The sequence below is a fragment of the Bombus bifarius genome, unplaced genomic scaffold (assembly GCF_011952205.1).
Source record: "Bombus bifarius isolate JDL3187 unplaced genomic scaffold, Bbif_JDL3187 scf7180000009343, whole genome shotgun sequence".
Lineage (NCBI taxonomy): Eukaryota > Metazoa > Arthropoda > Insecta > Hymenoptera > Apidae > Bombus > Bombus bifarius.
Window position 1 is genome coordinate 1,175,676 of NW_022885057.1, and position 21,526 is coordinate 1,197,201.

At 29.8% G+C, this 21,526-nt stretch overlaps 4 protein-coding genes across 6 annotated transcripts; 2 read left to right on the forward strand and 2 right to left on the reverse strand.

The window, feature by feature from the left end:
- Positions 1-410: 410 nt before the first annotated feature.
- On the forward strand, positions 411-3,036 carry LOC117215086 (transmembrane protein 39A). Of its 3 annotated transcripts, none has more exons than XM_033461519.1 (7): positions 411-1,305; positions 1,402-1,541; positions 1,620-1,718; positions 1,844-1,950; positions 2,041-2,293; positions 2,472-2,658; positions 2,766-3,036. In XM_033461519.1, exons 1-7 carry the CDS (start codon positions 982-984, stop codon positions 3,018-3,020), a joined length of 1,365 nt encoding a protein of 454 aa, XP_033317410.1. In that variant the 5' UTR covers positions 411-981; the 3' UTR covers positions 3,021-3,036. The 3 variants fall into 3 exon arrangements, with proteins under 3 accessions (XP_033317410.1, XP_033317408.1, XP_033317409.1); XM_033461517.1 differs by having other exon boundaries at positions 416-1,305; positions 2,451-2,658; XM_033461518.1 differs by having other exon boundaries at positions 416-1,305; positions 1,847-1,950; positions 2,451-2,658.
- Positions 3,037-7,208: 4,172 nt separating this feature from the next.
- LOC117215077 (chymotrypsin-1-like) lies at positions 7,209-9,744 on the reverse strand. The gene is made up of 5 exons (XM_033461500.1): positions 9,672-9,744; positions 9,345-9,492; positions 8,513-8,762; positions 8,202-8,342; positions 7,209-7,975 (listed from the first exon to the last, which is right to left on the reverse strand). The coding sequence occupies exons 1-5, from the start codon at positions 9,742-9,744 to the stop codon at positions 7,754-7,756; spliced, it is 834 nt and encodes a 277-aa protein (XP_033317391.1). The 3' UTR covers positions 7,209-7,753.
- A 2,235-nt stretch (positions 9,745-11,979) lies between these two features.
- LOC117215082 (laccase-1-like) lies at positions 11,980-16,546 on the forward strand (the record flags this gene model as incomplete). The annotated part of the gene is made up of 9 exons (XM_033461512.1): positions 11,980-12,209; positions 12,646-12,930; positions 13,765-14,038; positions 14,572-14,773; positions 14,861-15,045; positions 15,216-15,408; positions 15,507-15,725; positions 15,828-16,073; positions 16,158-16,546. Coding segments are annotated over 9 exons (1,989 nt in total), but the record flags the coding sequence as incomplete, so codon positions are not given.
- Positions 16,547-18,671: 2,125 nt separating this feature from the next.
- LOC117215090 (chymotrypsin-1-like) lies at positions 18,672-20,586 on the reverse strand. The gene is made up of 5 exons (XM_033461526.1): positions 20,455-20,586; positions 19,873-20,023; positions 19,415-19,667; positions 19,087-19,224; positions 18,672-18,915 (listed from the first exon to the last, which is right to left on the reverse strand). The coding sequence occupies exons 1-5, from the start codon at positions 20,504-20,506 to the stop codon at positions 18,724-18,726; spliced, it is 786 nt and encodes a 261-aa protein (XP_033317417.1). The 5' UTR covers positions 20,507-20,586; the 3' UTR covers positions 18,672-18,723.
- Between the last annotated feature and the right edge of the window lie 940 nt (positions 20,587-21,526).

The following is a 21,526-nucleotide window of genomic DNA, read 5'->3' on the forward strand; positions in this document are numbered from 1 at the left end:
ATTATTTACAAAATCTTTAATTGAAATCAACATGAAATCAACAAAATATAATACAATGTATGTGAATAAAAATCAAATATGCCGATAAATGTATGTATACAATTTATGCGTGTGTCTGTTACAACAAGAAAAAAGCAAGGAAAGAGCAAGAAAAGTAATACAAAAATTTCAGGAAGTATATTAGTTTGATCTCATTAATAGGACGTATTGGAATTATATTATTCATATATGTAATTTAATGTCATGTACCTTAAAAGTAGAATAAGTTAACTAGACATACATGGTTAGACATGCAAGTAGAAGTGTGAAAAAATTAAATCTTTCAATATACATGTTCAGTATTGAATAATACAAAAATTCTTTTATTCAACTATCCAGTTTTAATAATTTTATTTATATAAATGCTAAGATGTTAATAATTCCCTTTCTGATATTTATAATTATATATTTTATATTATGTATTTTATAATTCATTTACTTTGCGTATAGAGTACGCTATGTATTACCATATCATTTTGCACTTCAGAAATCCTATTTTGTGGGGTCCAAGAAATCTAAGTTTGTGCTTGTGAATCTTGTGGCTTGTGTTCTAGTGTATATGTATGTTGTATGCAAAACAAAAAAATAAACATTTTGTAACTAATTTCGAGTATATGAGAGGTCGCTGATTAAATTAATTTTGATGTATCTCTTTTATCATTAAAATTAGTATATTGTTAAATTTTGCTAAATAAAAGTATTCAAAAACATATAAACAACTTAGGAGATAAAATATACGCATTTATATATATATTTTAATGCTATACGTCTTGTAGTTTGAACAAAGATATAAATGAAAATGACAGTTCCCTGACGCCATTAAATTAAATTATGTTACCATAAAATTTATTTCAAAAGTGATTTATTAAGCTAAAAATATGTAAGAACCATAATAAATTAAAATAACTTTAAAAAATGAACTAGAATGTAAAATCAAACACTATGCCTGGTGGAAGACGTAATGCTGCTAGTAGAAATGGACAGAGTAAATCCCAAGCTAACTTCTCTGTATCTTCAAATATTGGTATACGAAGTAATAGTGGAGAAAGGACAGCTGGAAATGGTGCAGATGATAGAAAGTCAGAACTTTGTGGAATGAAAGCATTAGTACCAAAACATGTACCTATACCAGTTGTACCTGTGGATGGTCATTTAACTTTTGAAGCGTTGTCTTTAGTTGTGTCAATTATTGCAGCTTCTTTACAAATGCTTAATTTGTATAGAACTGTTTGGTGGTTACCTCATTCTTATAATAATTATAGTATGGTATGTGCATTAGAATATTTTATTATTATTTTAAGTCATCTATTCTTTATTATAATTTATCTTTTTTTATAAAAACATGTGACTTCAATTTTTCAGAATTTCTACTTAATAGATCCTTATTTGCTTGTATTTATTATAATTATGGTTGCAAGGCAATTTATTTATTCTTTATTGCATCGAGTTATTGATGTTTCATCACCAGTTCGTTGGTTACCTACTGCTCAAAAAATGATGAGGTATATTTTGCTATAAATTATACATTATATATATAATGTAAAATTTATATTTAGGATAATTTAAATATTATGTTTCAGGATAACTTTACTAATCATTGTGATGAATATATTATGCTGGTGTCTTTACCATATGGCTGAACGACATAACTCAATGAAGATTTTTTACTTATGTTATCCGTCTGTATTACTTTATTAAATTGTAGTTATTGATCCTCGTGTGATATATTGATATGTTATATATGTATATCATTCATCATACATCATATGTATATCAAGTGTTTACTGTATGTACTTTGTTTCAGAAGTTTATCTGTATATTTTGTAATGTTTGGTATAAGTGCAGCACCTTTCTTTGATATATCGACACCTTTATATGGTAAAGATGAAAAGAAAACAAAGTTTCTGATGGGTATAAAACTTATATTTATACTAATAATGATGATTATTATTATATTAACAAAGTGTTAAATTTATGAATTTAATCTTCTTTTTTGTGTAGACAAACCTTTACATAATTGTTCATTAAATGCATCAGCAATTAGAGCAGAAGTTTCAACATTAAGGTCCGATTTCAATCGGCGTTTGAAACGAGCTTTGTTTGCATCTTCTAGTAGTGCTTATGTATGTGGTATTGCACCCATTATATTTGTACCTCAACATCTACATTTTAATATTTCATGGGTTGTGCAACATGTTATTATGTTTTGGCTGGAAAGAATAAGTGCTCACTTTTCACATGCTTATCCTGTCAGGTATGTATTTATATAATTATATTGTGTAACAATTTATGTTGTGTCAATCTTATAAATTCTTTAGTAGTACGTGCTGTATTGTTCTAAGATTGTATAATGTGAATGTTGTATTAAAAAATTCATTTGCAGAAATTTGATGAATACAATAATTATTTAGGTACTGTGATGTTTTACATAGAGCGGCATTACACCTAGGTCGATGGGTTAAAATTGAAAATCGCAATAGTCATACTTATGCCCAAGTGTGGAATGATTCTATTTTGTGGCCTCATGGTTCAGTTGTGAGACATAATAAAGAAATCTATCGTTCTGAAGGCTTCTGTACTGTAGCAGAACCAGGAAATTCAAATCATTACAGATTTTATGTACGTGATCAATATTAACTTATTTTGTTATAAATTTTATTTTCATCATACATATGAGTATACTGCAAAAATAACTAATAATAATAAATTATGATTATTTTGCACAGGCTTTATTTAGTAATCCTACAATGTTACTTTGTTCAATATTGGGCTTGCAACTTCTTCTTGTTTGTGCACAATTACTTATTTTACTACGCACAACTGATTGGTATCAAGTGTTATCAATAACATTGCTTCTTGTGATCAACTATTATACTTTATTTAAAGTTACTAGAGACTATCTTATTTGTTGGAAAGTATATCATGCAGAACAAATAATACAAGAAAAGTCGCAAATGATTGCAAATTCTACTGTTCAATAAATGATTATTGAACAAATTGTCGGTGTTATTCTGTTTGCCCTTTCGAAACGACTATTTTAACTTCATTTTATAATTTATCGGTCTTACAAAATTATTTCCTTAAACTAAATTTTATCACAAATAGAAAAAAGGGTAATAAAAAATGCAAATAAGGAAATAATTAAATTAGAACGTGACCACTATATCGTGATTTTGCCTTTGGATCAGTGGAAATCTGAAAAAAAATGTGGCGCAAGATTGACCTTCAAGATCAAATTGCAATTTCACATTAGTATATTAATTATTTAATTGTTTATGCCAGGAAAACTTACTCGTTTTATTTACTACGTTTGTTATTTTGTTTCAAAAACATAGTTTGTTACAATATTTTTGAACTGTATACTTGTTTTTTACTATGAGCAACTAAATAATTTCCTATATGGAATAACGAGATGCATCGAATCATACATAAAGAATTGTAATTCTATTTAAAAAAGTTGCAGTTTACCTTTTTATATCTTTTACGTGTCCACCTGCAAACAAACTAATAATATCAGATCTCTTTCTCGACGCCACTGAGCTTTTGCTTGAAAGATTTTTTTGCTTTATTCTATTTATGGTGAGCTACTTCTGCTAACGAATAATTTTCTCCTTTTTTCATTAATATCTCGTTGTTTACATTCTATGTGAATGTGAAATGTAAGCATTGTAAATAATATCAATGCAAGAGCTAATGGAACTTTATCATCATTTTTCAAGAGAACGGTGGAGTAGTGATTTATCAACAGTTTGAGACTTCTGTTCCTCGTGAGGAGTTTTATACGATGCAACAATAAAGAATTTAACTTAGAATTTTAAGGTCAACGTCAATTTTGCGGTAAATTTTTTCAATAGATCTCTGTGGATCTAGAGGTGCAGAAGTACGCTATAATGACATAATGTAAATATATACATTCGTTTGTAAATATACAGCTGTTCTGTTGATAAATGGATTGGTTTTAGTTTTATTAAATAAGTTTTATTAATAATAATTTTATTAAACCGTTATACCTAGAAACACGAAATATTTTCTTTTATGACGTAGACATAGGATAATAAAGGATTTTTGGAAATATCCACCCTAAAGAGATACAAAGGGCGACAAATTTTTTTTCAAGAGATAGCCACATTTCGCGTATCACTACAGTTAAAGATGTGGAATTCGGCATATGAACTCATTAAAAATAAACAAACACGTGTTTGAGTATTTTTCGAAATTCAACTTCAGAATTCAAATGAATTGCAATATTCGTTTATCAATTAAGTAAAAGCCTGTTAAAAAATTATTTGCAACTGTAACAGTGTAACAGGACAAATAAAAGATGCAAAAAAATAAGGGAAATATCTATAACAAAATGAAGCTGACAAGGATAGCTTATCACAGTAGACTTATTATATTTTATGGGTCTTACCAAATCATTGCATATTATAAAATGATCTTTACAATACCTTAGTCGTCTGAAGCTAACGCGGGCATAGCCGCGGGATAGTACGTCATGAAATAATATACGCGTTAGAATAATAAAAAACTATACAAGATGTTCCATTAAGTTTGTTATACGCAATTGTTTCTTAAGCTTTCCTATCTATATGTATATGGCTTCGAAATTTCAAGGCGGCCTATTTGTTTTTTTAAGTAGAATTATATATTTTCATTTAAGTAGGCATGTAATCTGTCACAAGACAAATTCATTGATCTATAATACGTTGGTCTTTCAATAACACAATAAAATAATGAAACAATTACATCATTTTTCACATAATGTTGAGTATATGTTAGAATAATTTTTGATTAATGTGACACATTTACAATAAGTTGCATAGATCAGCATTTTTATTCATATTTTTGATAAAGAATTTGTAACATTCTTTTTGCTTTTTCTCTTTATGAAAGACACATTTTTTATCACTTTATTATTGAGATTTACAAAATTTGGCGAACAAATTCATTGTGTAAGGAATCTATATATGTACATGACATATATATAATTGCAGTTGCACATGTTTTAGATAAATTGTATGTGGAAAAACCACTTAACATTACTGATAAGGCAATTTTCAATTTTTTCAATGAGAAAGATCTTTCTTGATATAAAGTAGACAAACAATCATGGTGTTATACCTACATATATAAGAACAAAATCAGAATATAGGATAGTATGATTTTTATTTGTTACCACGATGAATTTCATTTGGAAAATACTTTTATGCTTTGTATTTACTTTTTTTGGCACGAAACTTTTTTTATATGTGATATTAAATTGCTTAAAAAATGTTTTTCTTATATATAAAATAGTGGTTTACAGCTATCATATCTCGTTATTCACTAGTTATTATAAACTATATGATAATACATTATACGTTTTATAAACTATAAGGAAGATAGAAAATTTAAACGCATCATTCTTTAATATGTGAATTACAATACATAAATATAAAATGTCTTATGTAATTTATATATATGTAATTATTAGAAGATACTAAAAATATATTTTAATATATTTGTCTTAAAATTTAGGTGTAGTTAAGAGTGAAGGGTATATATTATTGACTGGTTATGTATCTGGAGTGAATGGTATACCTCCAATAAACGTGACAAACTATGTGAACGACGTAATTCTTGAGAATCCTTCTCTATAAAATGCTTTTCAGTGTGTCCGCCTTGTTATGAACCGGATACACCAAAACCGTGTTACTATAATTTTGCAATTGAACGTTATCATAATTAAAAATTTTATAAATATTAGAAGCTTATCAAGAATTCAAATTTTCTTCATTTAATCATTTAACATCTTTTCTTAGCATAGTCGCGTTACTATCAGGATTTTTGAATAAAATATATTTTTAATCTCTTAGAAGACTTAAATACTTGTACTATACCATATCTTTCTTTTGTAAAGCATCTCTCTGTGATCTTTGTTTTCTTAATGTTATTCGATTCACGTCGATTGTCAGATCGTGTATTAGCCGATGGCGTGTCACGTATGGTTTTAACTGTGAATAGAATGATGCCAGGACCACGTATACAAGTTTGCTTGGGGAGGATACTATGACGATGCATTGGCATGGTGTATTGCAGAATGGCTATCAATATTACGATGGTGTACGTACTTAGTGTAACGCAATGTCCAATTGCAACTAGTTCTACATTTAGGTATTTTTATAAGTGATTTTAAAACATATACACTTTTAAATATATATACAAAATAATGGGAATTCATAGAACGATAGAAATTATGTCCCTTCGGAGGGAATTTTCGGTAGCCTTGTCATACGGACTCCAAAGAAACAAGACCCTAATACATAATATTTCGAGATTGATTTCATGTTAAGTCATGTAATTGTTATTAACGATTGGGTGCACGAATTATATACAGAATGATTTACAGATCGCGGAACTGATATTGTCGGACAGCTACCTGATGCTGTATTAATTAATGGGAAGCGGTAATTTACAGTAAGTATATTCGTTTAACGATAGGTTGAGTCAAAAATTAAAAACGTTGAGTTGAATAAGATTTGATTAAACAATTTTTTTATTCTTGCCTCTCCAGACTTTACAACTGGAAACGATTGTTCTATAAATTATTTTATATTTACGACATATGTAGCAGAATGGTAATGTACTACAATTATTCCCTTAGAAGTAATTACTATAGAAGTAAGTAGACATCATTGTTTCCGATTAGTTATTTCTTTTATACATAGTTATGAGTATGGGTCAATCACTGGGACTTTATTCATTAACGTCAGAAAATTCGTCAATTACAATTGTAGATTACCTGAAACAACTTGATAAGGAGGAAACAATAAAGAAAAATTTGGATGCTCCAGGCAAAGATACTATTGTTGTTTCGGATAATGGATGTGTTATAATTCGATTCAGCACAAACAATATGTATGCTGTGAGTTTAGCTGGTCCATATTTTTCCCAACATAAAACATTTTGAGGATCACTTCATAAAATTATCGAAATATTTTAGATTTGTATAAGGAATTACAAGTTAGATATTTAAATCTGTGCAAAATTTTCTAAAAGCAGTGTTTATAAATATTTGAATATTTTACAATGTTGAAATTAACAGTTTATATAATAACAATAATTTATTGATCAATATTTTTTATTGTCAAGGATATTGGTTATTCCATTGTTATTTCATTTATCAACAAGTAATTAGTATGGAGATTGTTCTCAATATTGGAGAACAAGAAGATTTACTGTACCTCGACTTTTCCCGAAATACGGTAATTTCAAACCTCCCATTGAAAAAAGGCTGAAACTGAAGTAGAATTAGACTACGAAGTGGATGTCTTAGTAGGTCAATTAGACAACTTCTTCTATGACCTTCTGTTAAGATATTGTAAAAATATAGTTTCCGATGGTTTTTTGTTTCTACTTAATTCCGGTTAATTTTATTAAAGTAAATTAGGTAAATAATTTCACTAGTATAAGATTATAATTTTAATAATAGTTATCACGTTATTTGTTATTACTGATATTCGCGAATAAATTTCCGTTACCTTCACTTTGTGGGTGGTCGAAAAAATATGTGTTTTAATGGTATTATACAACTTACGTCAGTTATAATTTATATCGTCAATTTGTATATCAATTATCTTCCTTCCATCTTTATTTTTCAACTTAATAGGTATCTACTGATTATTCTAATTTAAAGTTAATAAAAAACTTAATACTCTTACGACAAAACTCTTTACTACTGTAAAGAGAAGACGATTATTGATACTGCAAGCAGCAATATAGACCACATATTTGAATTTACTTGAGATCCTATACCATGGTAATTACTTGTAATATTATTTATCCACTGTTCGTAAGGAAACACTCTGGTGTACACGCTGAGGTAGTCACATGGTCGACCATAAGAAACGATCCCCACTTGTATACCATTAAAAACCAAAGGACTACCAGGGTCACCCTAAGGCAAGCAATATCGACATAAATTTCAATGACTTCATAACAGAGTTATATTAAATTAAAATTTATCATTGTTACGCGAAATTAGAGTTACTACAAATTGGTATTACCAAAAATACAACTATTAGAAACGAAACAAAACTCTATCTTATTGATACATTTTTAGCAATGAACTTGATCAAACGTTATAGTCAAATGAACTATAAAACTAAATTCAATGCACTCACGGAACAAGCTTCTTGATTCCGTTTTGCACTCGTGCATATATTATTTTTTGTTGCCATCCAATCGTACATTTGACACACTTCCTGCGACACTATAGTTACATTTAGCGCTTGCAATACGTTAGACATACCGCCTGATCCACTCTGCAATGAAAATTTGTTGAAAAAAAAGTTCCATCGAACATTTTTATTTAATTATATAATAAATGCAACATATAAATAATCCTTGCAACCAATTTTAAAAATATTCTACAAATTTGTAATTTAAAATGTATTTATCGATTACAATAATTTTAATTTATAAAACCACTTACGTTTAATTTTCCCCAACCGGTTACCACAGCGTTTGTTTCTTGAGGTACGTAATATACTCTTGCGAGTGGAATCGGCTGAATTTTGTCGTTATATTTAATGTATCCATTTACGAGTATTAAGCCGATATCATTATGGATCAGGTATTCGTCGTAAAATTCGTGCCAAATCAATTTGTTGACTGTGTGAACAATACCAGGTTGGGATAAATAATTGGTTCCAACAATAACCGTCATTTGTGATGGTACTTTCCTATAAAGTTATATAATATATAATAATGAGAAATAAAGAAATTATTGGCAAAATGACAAATATGTTTATAAAAAAGTACAGTTTATGAAGTAAGAACCTATCTTTTATTGTTTTATTTTCTGATGTTTGAAATTTCATGGTTCGAAGTTATTTTTGGTGGTTTCTCAACAATGAAAGGGACTACTTAGATTTAATAGACTGTATCTAAGGTAAATATTAAATTGTGTAAGAAATAGCGTTATCAATATCATTGATAGATACATTTTTAGTAGCTTTGATATTATAAATTGAAATTTCGTTCAATTCATAATGACAGTTTGCCTGGTAATATCGTCTTAACTTCAATAAGATCTTAATGCAACATCAATTGCATTTTTAAGATGACAATATATATCGTATATTTCATCATGTATATCGTATTTATTTATATTTCTCAACTTTGACCTTTTACTATATCTCTATAATGTGCTCTCCTGTGTAATACGAAAATTTTGCATGATATTCTAATACAAAGAATACAAAGAATGTTTTGTTTAAGATGTTTATGTAAATTTTCTTTCTACTAATAAATACTTTTCTTACTTATAAATACAGCGTGCGGCGGTAAGGATGACATAAGGGTTAATAATTGATGCTCCGCATATGTGTGAACCTCTAATTCTGATTGACGCTTGGTAAGGATATTTACCGTCTTCAACTTCATTACCGCCCACTAAACGTGGAACCGAGCCTTAAATAATAAATACACTGTATAGTATAGTATAGTAACTTTCATTAAATAAGTGCAATATTAATAATCATGAAGTAAGAGCTTTATCACAATCACAAAATTTTGTTATTTCATTAAACGGATCTATGGTGAACTGTTTCTATATTTTGCAGCTTTAAAGTGCCGAATAAAAAATTAACTTTTTAAAATTAGGGAAACAAACTTACCACTAACAATGGAAGTGATAATTAAAAAGACAGCCAATATGTACATAATGCTAGAAATTGAAATCTATCCAATTTTTGTTAACTTGTACGTACTTATATGAACATTGAATTTATTCGCTTTAATGATTAAGTTGAGTAGAATGATAAAAATGTATGTTACTCATACGCTCATAAATAATCTCATTTTGCTAACACCTATGGTCATAATCTAGATACACATAGATAGGTCAGATAAAAAAAATTGAAGCGTGAAAATTAAAAGAAAATATTAAGAAATTAAGGTCGTTGTACATTTAAAAATATTTTTGTAACGCAGGATATAGGAACGTGTTATGTTATAAACAAAGTGAGTAAATATTTATAAACAAAAGTAACTTTCTTTATTTCTTTTATTGAATGTTCAAAGACTGTATATGTGAAGTATAGTACGCGATAAGACTGATTAAAATCAGATAAAAATTGATTTCGGAAATAAAGATTAAATTTATATATAGATATTGGAATAAAAAAGACTGTAGTAGAAGGTAATTGAAATTATCTTTTATTTATTTTATATTTGAAATCGTATTTGCCATAAGTCAAAGTTTCCCTTGAATTTAATAAAAAATTAGCAATCATATGTGTATCATTGTTATCTCGAAGATAAAACTCATATGCATATACAGGGTGGTTGGTAACTGGTGGTATAAGCGGAAAGGGGGTGATTCTACGCGAAAAAAGAAGGCGAAAATATAGAATAAAAATTTTTCGTTTGAGGCTTTGTTTTCGAGAAAATCGACTTTGAATTTTCGCTCGGTACGCGTGAACTTTATCACGTTTCGTTATAACGGATCGTTGTCTCGATGGAAAAATTTAAAAAAAGAAAAAATAAAAAAAAAACTTTTATCAAAAATAGTGTTTTACACGATTCATTTAAAATTACGACGTAACTTACAACTGGAAAAATGTTTTACGTTTTAAATATTAAATGTTTTAAATGTTTTAAACACTTACAAATACTTCCATATGCATATGCAAATCATACTTTATGATATCTATAATATATATGAGCGAAAATCCATTCGTTCGAGCAAAAAGATGATATATTAAAAATAAGAGATATAAAATATCTTGACGTCTCTTGGAAGTAAAAGAACATTCGCTGTCACAAATGATAAAATACTTATAACGATGGATAAAGCGATGATTTGTAAAAATAAAACCGAAGATTTTATGTGCGATAAGTTTCCCAATGTTTAATCAATGTTTACGAACCACTCCGATAACATCAAAATTTTTATATCAACTACTTGGCTATATGTAATGAAATATGTGTAAATTAAACATAAAAAAAGTTATAGTTTTGATAATCGTTTCTACACCCATCTAATTGATCCTTATTACTACAAATAATATTTTGTATTGTACGTAATAGTGGATTATCTAAGGGTGTAAGAATTTTATTTCTCAAGTTTGTTAAACGAATTAATTTCACTCGTTTGTCTTCCTCTATTTTTAAAATATTTAGTGAAATATAATCTTCTTCTTTAAAGACGTAAAATATGGTCTTCCCTAAATGGGTAGATATGTATGTTCACGTAAGACTAAATTCCTCAGTCATCAGAAGTCCTCAATCATGTACTAATCCCACCTGATGATCTATTTTGAAAGCGTAATAATTAAAATATTAGCTATATCGTAGATCGGTAGAGTGATATGTATTTTTCCAAATTGTAATTACGTATTTTCAAATCACACAAAAAAAACTGATATCATGTAGTCAAAGAAACAGTACGTAAGTGTTATACGAAAAGGTATTAATCTTATCAAATAATTAATCCAAATTTCATTGAGAGAAAGGTTTAAATACTGATATTATATAAACTCATAATTTCACAGTCCAGTGCGTAAGAATTACGATCTCATAATGAATCTTTTGCGGGGAACTTCTTTGCTCTTTGTTCTTATTCTTACCGGTAGGAATCTCTCTTCTTTTGAAATAATTCATTATCGTTCAATAACACGCAAGCAGCAATTATACATCCGGTAGATATTAGAACTGTTTTATGTTATTTGTTTCCGAAACTAACAAAATTTACATTACATTATCGTTAGTGTTATTGAATATTGAATTCTTTCAACTCCATATGTGTAGTATGTTAGTTTTTTAACAATATTATAGTTCAAAAACTGTCACGAAAATGGAATAATGTTTATAATATATGATAATGTATTCTTTCGTAGTGGAGCTTAATTATATTTTTTATGTAATTATGTACTACATAATTTGAAAAAGGTGTGATCTAATCTTTCGGTCCTAGTTCAGAATGCAGTCTCACAATCTATCATTGCGGGTTACGCGCCCGGCGTTAGTGGAATGGGATTTGTTAATGAAAATAACTGTTTAACTGACGAACTTCTTGCGGATTATTCCTTGTCAAATGCTGCCGAGTGTGCACGAACATGTAGACCAGGAGAATCAAAGACGTGTTACTATAAATTCGTAATTGAACGTTATCCCGTTAATGGCCAGTGAGTATAATAGTGCAATATTAGTATTGAAAACTCGTTAAACTTCTTTCAAATTAAAAAGTAAAAAATGTTGGATTTTTAAAAGTCTAGAAATTATTAAAATTTTTTTCACAACTTATCATCGTAATTTGAAGTATCAATACTAGGTATTTACTTATGTAGTATTTATAATTAAATTTGTGATCATTTGTTCTTTAATTATTCCAATATTATTACTGTGAGTATTTTGCGATTTAAAAAGTTCGATGACAGAAGGTTTAACCTCCGTATCAAAGTATCAAAGATTGTATATATTTTATTACGTATGATAAATTTCATTTCAGATAGAAATTTTAAGGAATACTTAAAGTAAATTGAGGAATAAGATACAAGTAAATTAGAAACAATCAATTATAAAGTAAAGAATAAAATTTAAGGAGTAATTCTTCATTTTCAGGGCGTGTAATTTCTGTATGCCTAACGCTACAAACACTTTATGCCCTAATTGTCAATGCGTTCCCGGGGATGGAACGCAGCGGATGGCTTTGACTGTGAATAGAATGATACCAGGGCCAACTATACAAGTTTGCAAAGGAGATTACGTCGTAGTTGATGTTCAAAATCTGTTAAAGTCAGATTCAGTTACGGTTCATTGGCATGGTATCCTCCAACATGGTTCTGCGCATTACGATGGGGTCCCACATTTGACACAGTGTCCGATCATGATTCATGACACATTTAGGTAAAATAAAATTTAAAAATTATGTTAAAATTGCGAAAATTTAATTGTGATACATTACATCGTAGCTTTCATGATCGATCATTTTGATATATTGCTATTACTTAATAATTTGCAGAAGGATGTCGCCACAGCGGTGACAATAAAAAATTTTTAAACTATAAATATTTATTGCGTCGATTAGTTGGTAATATCGCTAGAAAAATATGCCGAAGGCATATAGAGCAAAGGTTTAAAGAGCACACGAAGAAAACATAATAAGTCGAAGTGTGTTTAAAATTTTAACGTGAAATAAATGAAAACTCTACGATGCTTTGTGAAGAACGAGTAATATTAATTTTCATGTTAATTTAATTTAATTCATATAATTCTGCGTACTAAATATTGTTAATATTTTTGAAGTACAAAAAAAAAGTACATGTAAAAGGACGACAAAGGCAAGAATTAGTAATGTATTGAATTTGAAAATTGCTCTTCTATAAAAAGCAGGAAATGTTAGATATGTTATCATCTGTGGCCTTCAATTTTACATTCCTCGAGTTACTTTATCTTCTTCGTAGAAAAATAATACAGAAATTCAATTAAAATTGAACCTCTTTCAAAAATACGAATTTTCATCCTAGAACAGTCTTATGAGATAAAATTTCAGTTGATTATTCTAATTATGATAATGATAGTCGTAATAATAATCGAGGCAAGAAGATCTGTATTACCTGTATTATTTGTATTAGTAGAGGATAGCAAATCACATAGAACATTCTATAAAACATTCATCAAACAAGAGTATCAAGTAACTTGAAATAAAGAATTTTTACTAGAACGTTATATTTTTGCTAGATATCAATTTTTTGCTAATAACTGGGGATCTCATTTGTGGCATGCTCACACAGCAACGCAAAAATTGGATGGTGTATTTGGAAGTTTCATCGTACGATCACCACCGCAAGATGAACCCTATCAAAATTTGTATGATTTTGACCTAGCAAATCACGTAATCGTTATTAACGATTGGTTTAAAGAAGAGGCTACGGGTCGATTTCCAGGTCGTAGAGCTGGCGCAGTTCATCAGAATGCCGATGCGTTCTTAATTAACGGAAAAGGAAGATACATTGTGAGTTTGATTTTCTTACTTAAAATATTTTATCATAGAAAATTTCAGCCAATAATTAAAATAAAATCGTCGTATTTTTATATTCAAATATTTCTAAAGTTTGATTACGTAATACAGTATAGTAGTATATACCTTTTTATCATGTATGATTTTGTTGAAAATTTTGGATCTTAATAGCCGAAATAATGCTATAGGAACACTAAATTTACACTTAGAATTTATATTAGAATAGTTATATATTTATTTGATAAACGATTTCAAAGATATCCATTGATACACACTTGCACGCGTCTCACCTTCTTCCACACCAGACTGTTAACTGAACAGTTTACATTCCTTTGTTTTCGAGACGCCCTGCATATACATACTTCCACACACTGATAGTCACATACAAGTATCACTACTACGCAGCGAATCTAGTCTAGCACATAAAATTATACATATCTCAATAGATTTCAAAGTATTTACATTTTAAAGACGCTATGTATTAAATACCATATATTAACTTAATTTCTTAATTTTGTCCGTCCCAGGATCTCAGTCACGCTACGTCAAACATTCCCTTTGAAGTAATCACCGTAGGTGCTAATCAACGTTATCGTTTTCGTTTAATTAACTCCTTCTGTACCGTTTGCCCTGCACAATTGACTATCGAAGGCCATAGTCTTACCGTTATTGCTTCCGATGGTCAACCTATGCAACCTGTCGTTGTTGATTCTATAGTTTCTCTGGCTGGTACGATATTAATAAAAATGCAAAATAGTATTATTAATAAAATTGTCGTTCTATTCATTTAATTTTCCTTTCGGACAAACTTCACAGGAGAACGATACGACTTTGTTATTAATACTAATCAAACACCTGGTGCCTATTGGATACAACTGCGTGGATTGGATGATTGCACCTATAACCGTATCCAACAATTAGCTTTATTACAATACGAAGGAGCATCTATTACACCAAAGACAAAAGAACCTACTTTTGATAATCCTATTCCTAATGGCCTAGTAAGTAGTCTTCTCGTATTTTATATGGAATTGCTGATTAACTGAATCGTAAAAATGTTCAATTACCGAATCGGTAAAGATATATTTATTTTAATGGTGGCTTTAGTAGTGGTAAGATATAGCAATAATATAGTTAACGAAATATATAATTTTAGTTACTATAATCATAGGTACTAGATATCGCAAGTTCCGCTTGCAATTCTACGCTCAACTATATCTGTGGCAATGGATTAAACAACGCTTTGCAAGTCGATCCAGATATTTTGAAAAAAGAACCAGATGTAAAATTGTATCTACCTATAGCCATGCAGAGGTATAAACCGGAAGAGGTGTTCGTACCTAACACATATAAGAACTTTCTGGGTAAGATATGGATATAGTTGTCCGATTATTTTATTTTCTTTTGTTTGTTGAAAGAACATATGATTAGTCCTTTTCTTTTTTTTTTTTAATCTTAATAGTTCCATCACCAAACTGGATAGTAGCCACGATGATAAACAGTATAAGTTCAACTGGTCCATCCTCCCCGCCACTCACTCAGTTGGAAGACACACCTGCAGATGCATTTTGTAACGCCGAAAATTTACCAGCCCACTGCCGTCCAGGAGCTCCGTGCACGTGTATTCACTTGATTAAAATTCCATTGAATTCTATCGTGGAAATAATTCTGATAGACGAGTGTATGTTAAATGTTATCTAAATATGGAATTAACAGATTACTTTACAAAATGTTTATTTGATAAAGTGATTAATATATACATGTACTATCTTGTAATTTACAGTCGACACGGTATCTGTACGGCATCCCTTCCATTTGCATGGATACATATTTTATGTTATGGGCTTAGGTCAACCTTTGGGTGCCACTACAAGTTCGAATACTACGAATAAGATGACACTGGAATATTTCAAAGAACTTGAAAAGAAAAATCAAATAAAAAGGAATTTCGTTTCTCCACAAGGAAAAGACGACATTCCTGTACCAAACAACGGATATGCCATAATTAGATTCCGCGCAAATAATCCAGGTAATCGTGAATATTGACAAATCGAGATTTTAAAGATTTTATATGCACAATAACTAAACGATTTTATTTTATTTCATTCTTAAGGATATTGGCTGCTCCATTGTCATCAAATTTTTCATCATCTTGCTGGTATGGAAGTCACTTTACAAGTTGGAGAGGTTTCTGATATGCCAAAACCACCAGAAAATTTCCCAAGATGCGGTGATTTTAAACCGAAAATACAACCATTCACAAAATAGTATTGACTAGAAAAGTAATCGAAATTGAAAATGGTCAAACAAGGCATGACCATAACTAATAGATATAATGTATATATCTCTTCATTCGTTTTCGTATGTGGTAAAGATTCTAGCTAAATAGTGTAATTCGTAGAACTAACTAACGAACTAAGATTTCTTCACAATAATTTAAATTAAATTAAAAAACAGCGTATTAAAAAATATTTATTTAAATTATTTAAATTTTCGAACGTAATTTTGTTACTTCCTATTTCTCAATTGCCTCGATAAAATATATTTACATCTTGTAATCGCAAATGAAGTAGAGAATTCCATATTTCTGTAATATTTCAATAGGCATTGATTTATTACAGACTAATTAACAAAAAAAAAAAAAAAAAATAATCCGCAATTTAGGAATCAATGATAGTCTTACTAACAATTTAATAGATTGTTTAATTAGTATATAAGAACATAATCGCAATCACAATTAATTAATTCATATTATTTGATATATAATTCATAATTACTGTGATGTATTACGCTATAATTACGAATTATATAACAAATAATAATGATTGCTTAGGTCTTACCATGTTTGATAAAATCTTGATTCATTGAATCTTGAATTTCATTTACCGAACACTTTACATACAAAATTTTTACTATTAATAAATTGAATACACTGTAGACGATACAATTACAAAAAAAGAAATAATTCTGATAATGAACTATTACTACTACAAATGCATCATTTATTTAATTATTATTTATTTTTCATATTTTGATTCCGTGAAAAATTTTCCGTGTAAAATATTTTATCAGAATATTTGTCCTTCCAATAATGTATAATAATTCCCTGCAAAATTTTGAAGTTGTATAATAAAAAAATCTTCATTTTCCACATTTTTCATTCCATTAATTGATAACAACTTTAAGTAGTGAATAATATTTATAAATTAAAAATATTCATTAACATGAAATAAATAAATGTTTAACAGTATTTTCATAAATGAATACCTTAAAGGGAAATAAAAGGTGTTGAAAAGGGAATCAAATTGGTAACCAGGAGGACTACCAAAATATCCATTCAGTATAAACTCGAACAATGCGTGAGTAGTATATTTTACTTTCTAATATATGATTATGTTAAAGTATTATTTTAGTTGAATTATTAATTTAGTTATTTACGTAGTTTTATTTAACGAAAGAAGAACATTATATCTATTATGCTTAAGTGTAGTCAGATTAAGAAAAAAAAGAGCGGTGCAGTGATTTTGAATATTCGTAGTAATCAGAATAAAAGTAATATAATCTTCACATCATTATTAGTTAGAGATAAGATTATAGATTATATACAGTGTATAAGATAAAGTTATTTATGTGGTCAGAACCTTGAAAACTTACGAACATAGTACCTTTTATTCAAAATTATTGCTTCAATCAATCGTTAATTCAATTTGTATAGATGCATGCTGTAGAATTCTTTATTTTCCTTACAATAATAATTTACGATTTTATAGTTATGTATTATAAACCTTTAAATCGCGAAACACGGAAAGTATTTCATGTTACGTCTATAATATAATACGTCTACAATTATAATCCTTTATGAATGACCACAATAGCTTGTATTTTGCTTTCAATTGTTGTGTATGATTCGTGAATTGAACATACGGTAGAATTCCGTTTATTAGAATCTGTCACGGGACAAGCTCGTGTAACTGAGATTCACATGATAAGAGCGTACTAAATGTCCTTACTATTTACGATTTCTCGTTCATATAATAGTAATTCGCGTTTAAATAAGTTAATTCACCAGAAGCTTATTTAAACGTATACTAATTAAAGTTCTGTTTAAATAAACGAAGCGCGTTCGAATGGTTTAACTATACTCGTGTGACGTTATAAATTGTAGAGGGCGTAATAAAACCTCTGAATGGTCGGTATTACAGAACATGTGACGCGATACCTTATAAGATGCCAGGTTCATTTTTATCGCTTTTGACGATTGAGTTGAATATATGGAATTCCTATATTTTCTGCAGAAAACAACAGAGGGCGTAGGAAACACACTGAGATTTTTCTAGTTCGGCACGTGTAACTACCGACGAACTGAGATATAAAGAGGCATGAAGTCTCATATAATGAGAAATAAAATATTCCGTTTGAATAAAAATCTTGTAAATCATATAAATAGCTCGTCTGATTGGTCAGCTCTTCAAAAAAGCTAGGGATATATATATAGAGATGAAAAAGAGATAGTTAACATGTACATACTTTATTGCAAAATGATGATTTTCATTTTTTAAAACTTTTGCTGTATACAAAAGTGACGATTACATTCAAGTTCATATACCTTTCAAAACTGAGTACTCCATCAAAATATAAAAATTCAGGATTTATTGTGGAAATATTAGAAACGGGTAAATTTAAGCAATGTAGATGGCGTCTTCCGGTTGTTCTTCAGTTTCGTTCATAAGATAAGATTTCTGAGAATTAATCCAGGGTATGAAGGATGACACTCTCGTGTATACATCAGGTTTGCCAACGGCACAAGGTTGTCCAAAGGAAACGACACCGATTTGTACATCATCGTGGATGAGTGGACCGCCGGAATCACCCTGAAATTCGAAAAGAAAAGATTAGTCGTCAATTAAATGTTCATAAGGTTGATATTTCACCGAACGAAAGAAGTCTTAGAAATTCTAGTATTACTGATCTCAATTTTTAAATTCGTATTTGGATGAAAAAGCATGCATCGTTCAAATACAAAGTGTGTTAAATATACTCACGTGGCATGCACCTTCTCCAACTTTGGTGTATGTGCAGATGTGGGAACTTTGAATTCTCCAGTGGGCTTGCTTGCATTTTGATTGGCTCTCGACGAGCAAGTTGATGTATTGCAAGTTGTTTGGTGATTTTCCTCCGAGCTGTAAACGAAATACATGTTAAATGTATCATTCCGATAGAAAAATAAACTTAATATGATTTTTATAACTAAGCTCTGAATACTTCCGAATACGAAAATTCTAAATTCCGAAGTTTCGAATTTCTTAACAAGACATTCTTTAATTATTATAATTTCAAGTAATTGTTGAAACGGCTATGTTTCGAACTTACTTTGGTAGTTCCCCAGCCGGACAAAATGCAGTTTGATCCTTCATAAGTGTTGCTACCGGTTGCCAATTTGATCGATTTCACCAAGTTGTTGAACGCGATATTTTCGTTCACGCGAATTATAGCTATATCGTTAACAAGGGTGTTCGAGTTGAAACCCTTATGCGCAACGGCCTTTTCCACTCCGTAAGACTGTCCATTTGTGTTCAGTTGATTCGTTCCAGCGTGGACGGTAATACTTTTCAAGTTGTTCAGTCTATAAGACCAACATGTTCCATTGATTTAAAATTTTCAGCAATCAGTGATAAACTTGAAGCTTAGTAAGATATTAATAAATATATGACAGCAAGCGATGATACTTTTGTAAATATATTTTAATAAATATGATTTCCGTGTATCTGCTTTGTTTGACAGCTTCTTAATTTTACTATTCTTTGTGCACTAAATTTTATAGTACATACCCTTGGACACAGTGAGCTGCGGTGAGAATGTGACGTGAGTCGATGATGGAGCCACCACAGAAGTGGTTTCCGTTCTGTCTCAGAGATACTTGGTGGGGAAACTTGCCAACTGGTGCGTCTTTGCCACCGACAATTTGGCCTTCAGGGAAGCCTAACCAAGACAAAATCGTAGTAAGGTTACTGCATTCGTGGTTTCATATAGCTTCACGCATAAAGTCTTACTTTTGTTTAGTCACTGTAATCGTTTGTGTATCGCGTACTCAGCTAAACGAGTTGAGAAAATTAAAATTATCGAAATAAAGAGTTGCATTGAGCGAGTAAAGTAGAAAAAGATCCTTTAAACTTCCTAAGACAATTTCATTCAATTCCATAAACTTTTATTCACTTTCCACCGAATTTTATTTCCATTCTCAAAACATTTGGTAACAATTGAATTAACTAACTACTTTGACTTGCTTAAGGCGTGAAGGCTATATTTAAGATATAGATATAGTTAGTATATAATATAGAGTATGTAAAGAAATTCAATGTTGGGCACATATGAAGACTTTGAAAGATTTTTTTTCGGTTGTTATTACTTACCAAATGCGGCGACTGCAAGACAGAGCACAAATGAAGCACTCAGAGTGAACATATTGCTAAGAAGATTCACAATACTGTGATTGACAGAAACTGTATCGATCACTTTATATACATTCCGAGGGCATACATCGCGTTGATAAGGATAAACAAAATATTAGATTTTTATCAGGAACGAAAATAAGCGCAACCAGAGAGAATGACGTTCGAGATACGTGAAATCCCAGTAGCTTTGATTATAAAGACAAGATAGTATCGATATCGTCAACTATCAGTTTTTTGCTTTTTTATATGTTCTTTTCATTAGAAAGAGGAAGCAATTAATCTGATAACGGATATAAACTCGATACCGTTAAGTTACTACTTCTTTAATGGATATCACGTAGAAATTTCAATTGATAATACACGCCAATTGATCGAATTTCAATCGATATCTTTAATCTTTTAATTATTGCCTCTTGTGAAACGTATGCTCAATCCATTGTTTAATTTAGATATTAACAGGCACTCGAGCGAGGCGTAAAATAGAAATTTAATTGACATTCCTCGATAAAAAAGAAATCTCTGCAATAATTTCCGAGTATTTCTTGACGTAGGTACAAATAATTCTAACAGTGTTACGATATTTGCAATTATTATTTTGCTGTATTCGTTTTATTAAACGAAACATATGATTAATTGCTTATAAGGAAATGAAATTTTATTCTCGATAACTTCTACTCTCCAAATTTTGATTTTTATTGAAAGATATTTGGAACGTTAGACTTGGGAAATAAATTGTAATAGTAATGATTACAAGGAGTTAAATATGAATTATGGTGATCAATTTTACGGTCTATTGTAACGATCAAGACCAAAAGACTAAGCGAGATTGTTCAATTTCATTTTCTTATTCTTTCCAAACTCCTGGAACACTTTCATCTTGTTCATGCGCAACACGCCGGGAAAAAACTTTGTAATGAGCGAAACGAGCGGAGGGTCGATGTTTGCAAATCATTAGTACGACGGCAAGGGCTAAGGGTTGGTACTTTGGGACGAGGGTCGAAAGTCTGCGCTATGTCTTACAGGTAGATAT

Excerpts from the sequence above, each read along its gene's own strand:
- LOC117215086 (XM_033461517.1), top strand. The coding sequence starts at position 982 with ATGCCTGGTGGAAGACGTAATGCTGCTAGTAGAAATGGACAGAGTAAA. Across the intron at positions 1,951-2,040 it reads GAAAACAAAGTTTCTGATGG|ACAAACCTTTACATAATTGT; the intron begins GTATAAAACTTA and ends TTTTTTGTGTAG. Across the intron at positions 2,294-2,450 it reads TCACATGCTTATCCTGTCAG|GTACTGTGATGTTTTACATA; the intron begins GTATGTATTTAT and ends ATAATTATTTAG.
- LOC117215077 (XM_033461500.1), bottom strand. The coding sequence starts at position 9,744 with ATGTACATATTGGCTGTCTTTTTAATTATCACTTCCATTGTTAGTGGT. Across the intron at positions 8,763-9,344 it reads GCCGCACGCTGTATTTATAA|GAAAGTACCATCACAAATGA; the intron begins GTAAGAAAAGTA and ends ATAACTTTATAG. Across the intron at positions 7,976-8,201 it reads GGAATCAAGAAGCTTGTTCC|GGTGACCCTGGTAGTCCTTT; the intron begins GTGAGTGCATTG and ends TGCTTGCCTTAG.
- LOC117215090 (XM_033461526.1), bottom strand. The coding sequence starts at position 20,506 with ATGTTCACTCTGAGTGCTTCATTTGTGCTCTGTCTTGCAGTCGCCGCA. Across the intron at positions 20,024-20,454 it reads TCTTGCAGTCGCCGCATTTG|GCTTCCCTGAAGGCCAAATT; the intron begins GTAAGTAATAAC and ends TGTCTTGGTTAG. Across the intron at positions 19,225-19,414 it reads CCGGCTGGGGAACTACCAAA|CTCGGAGGAAAATCACCAAA; the intron begins GTAAGTTCGAAA and ends TTTCGTTTACAG.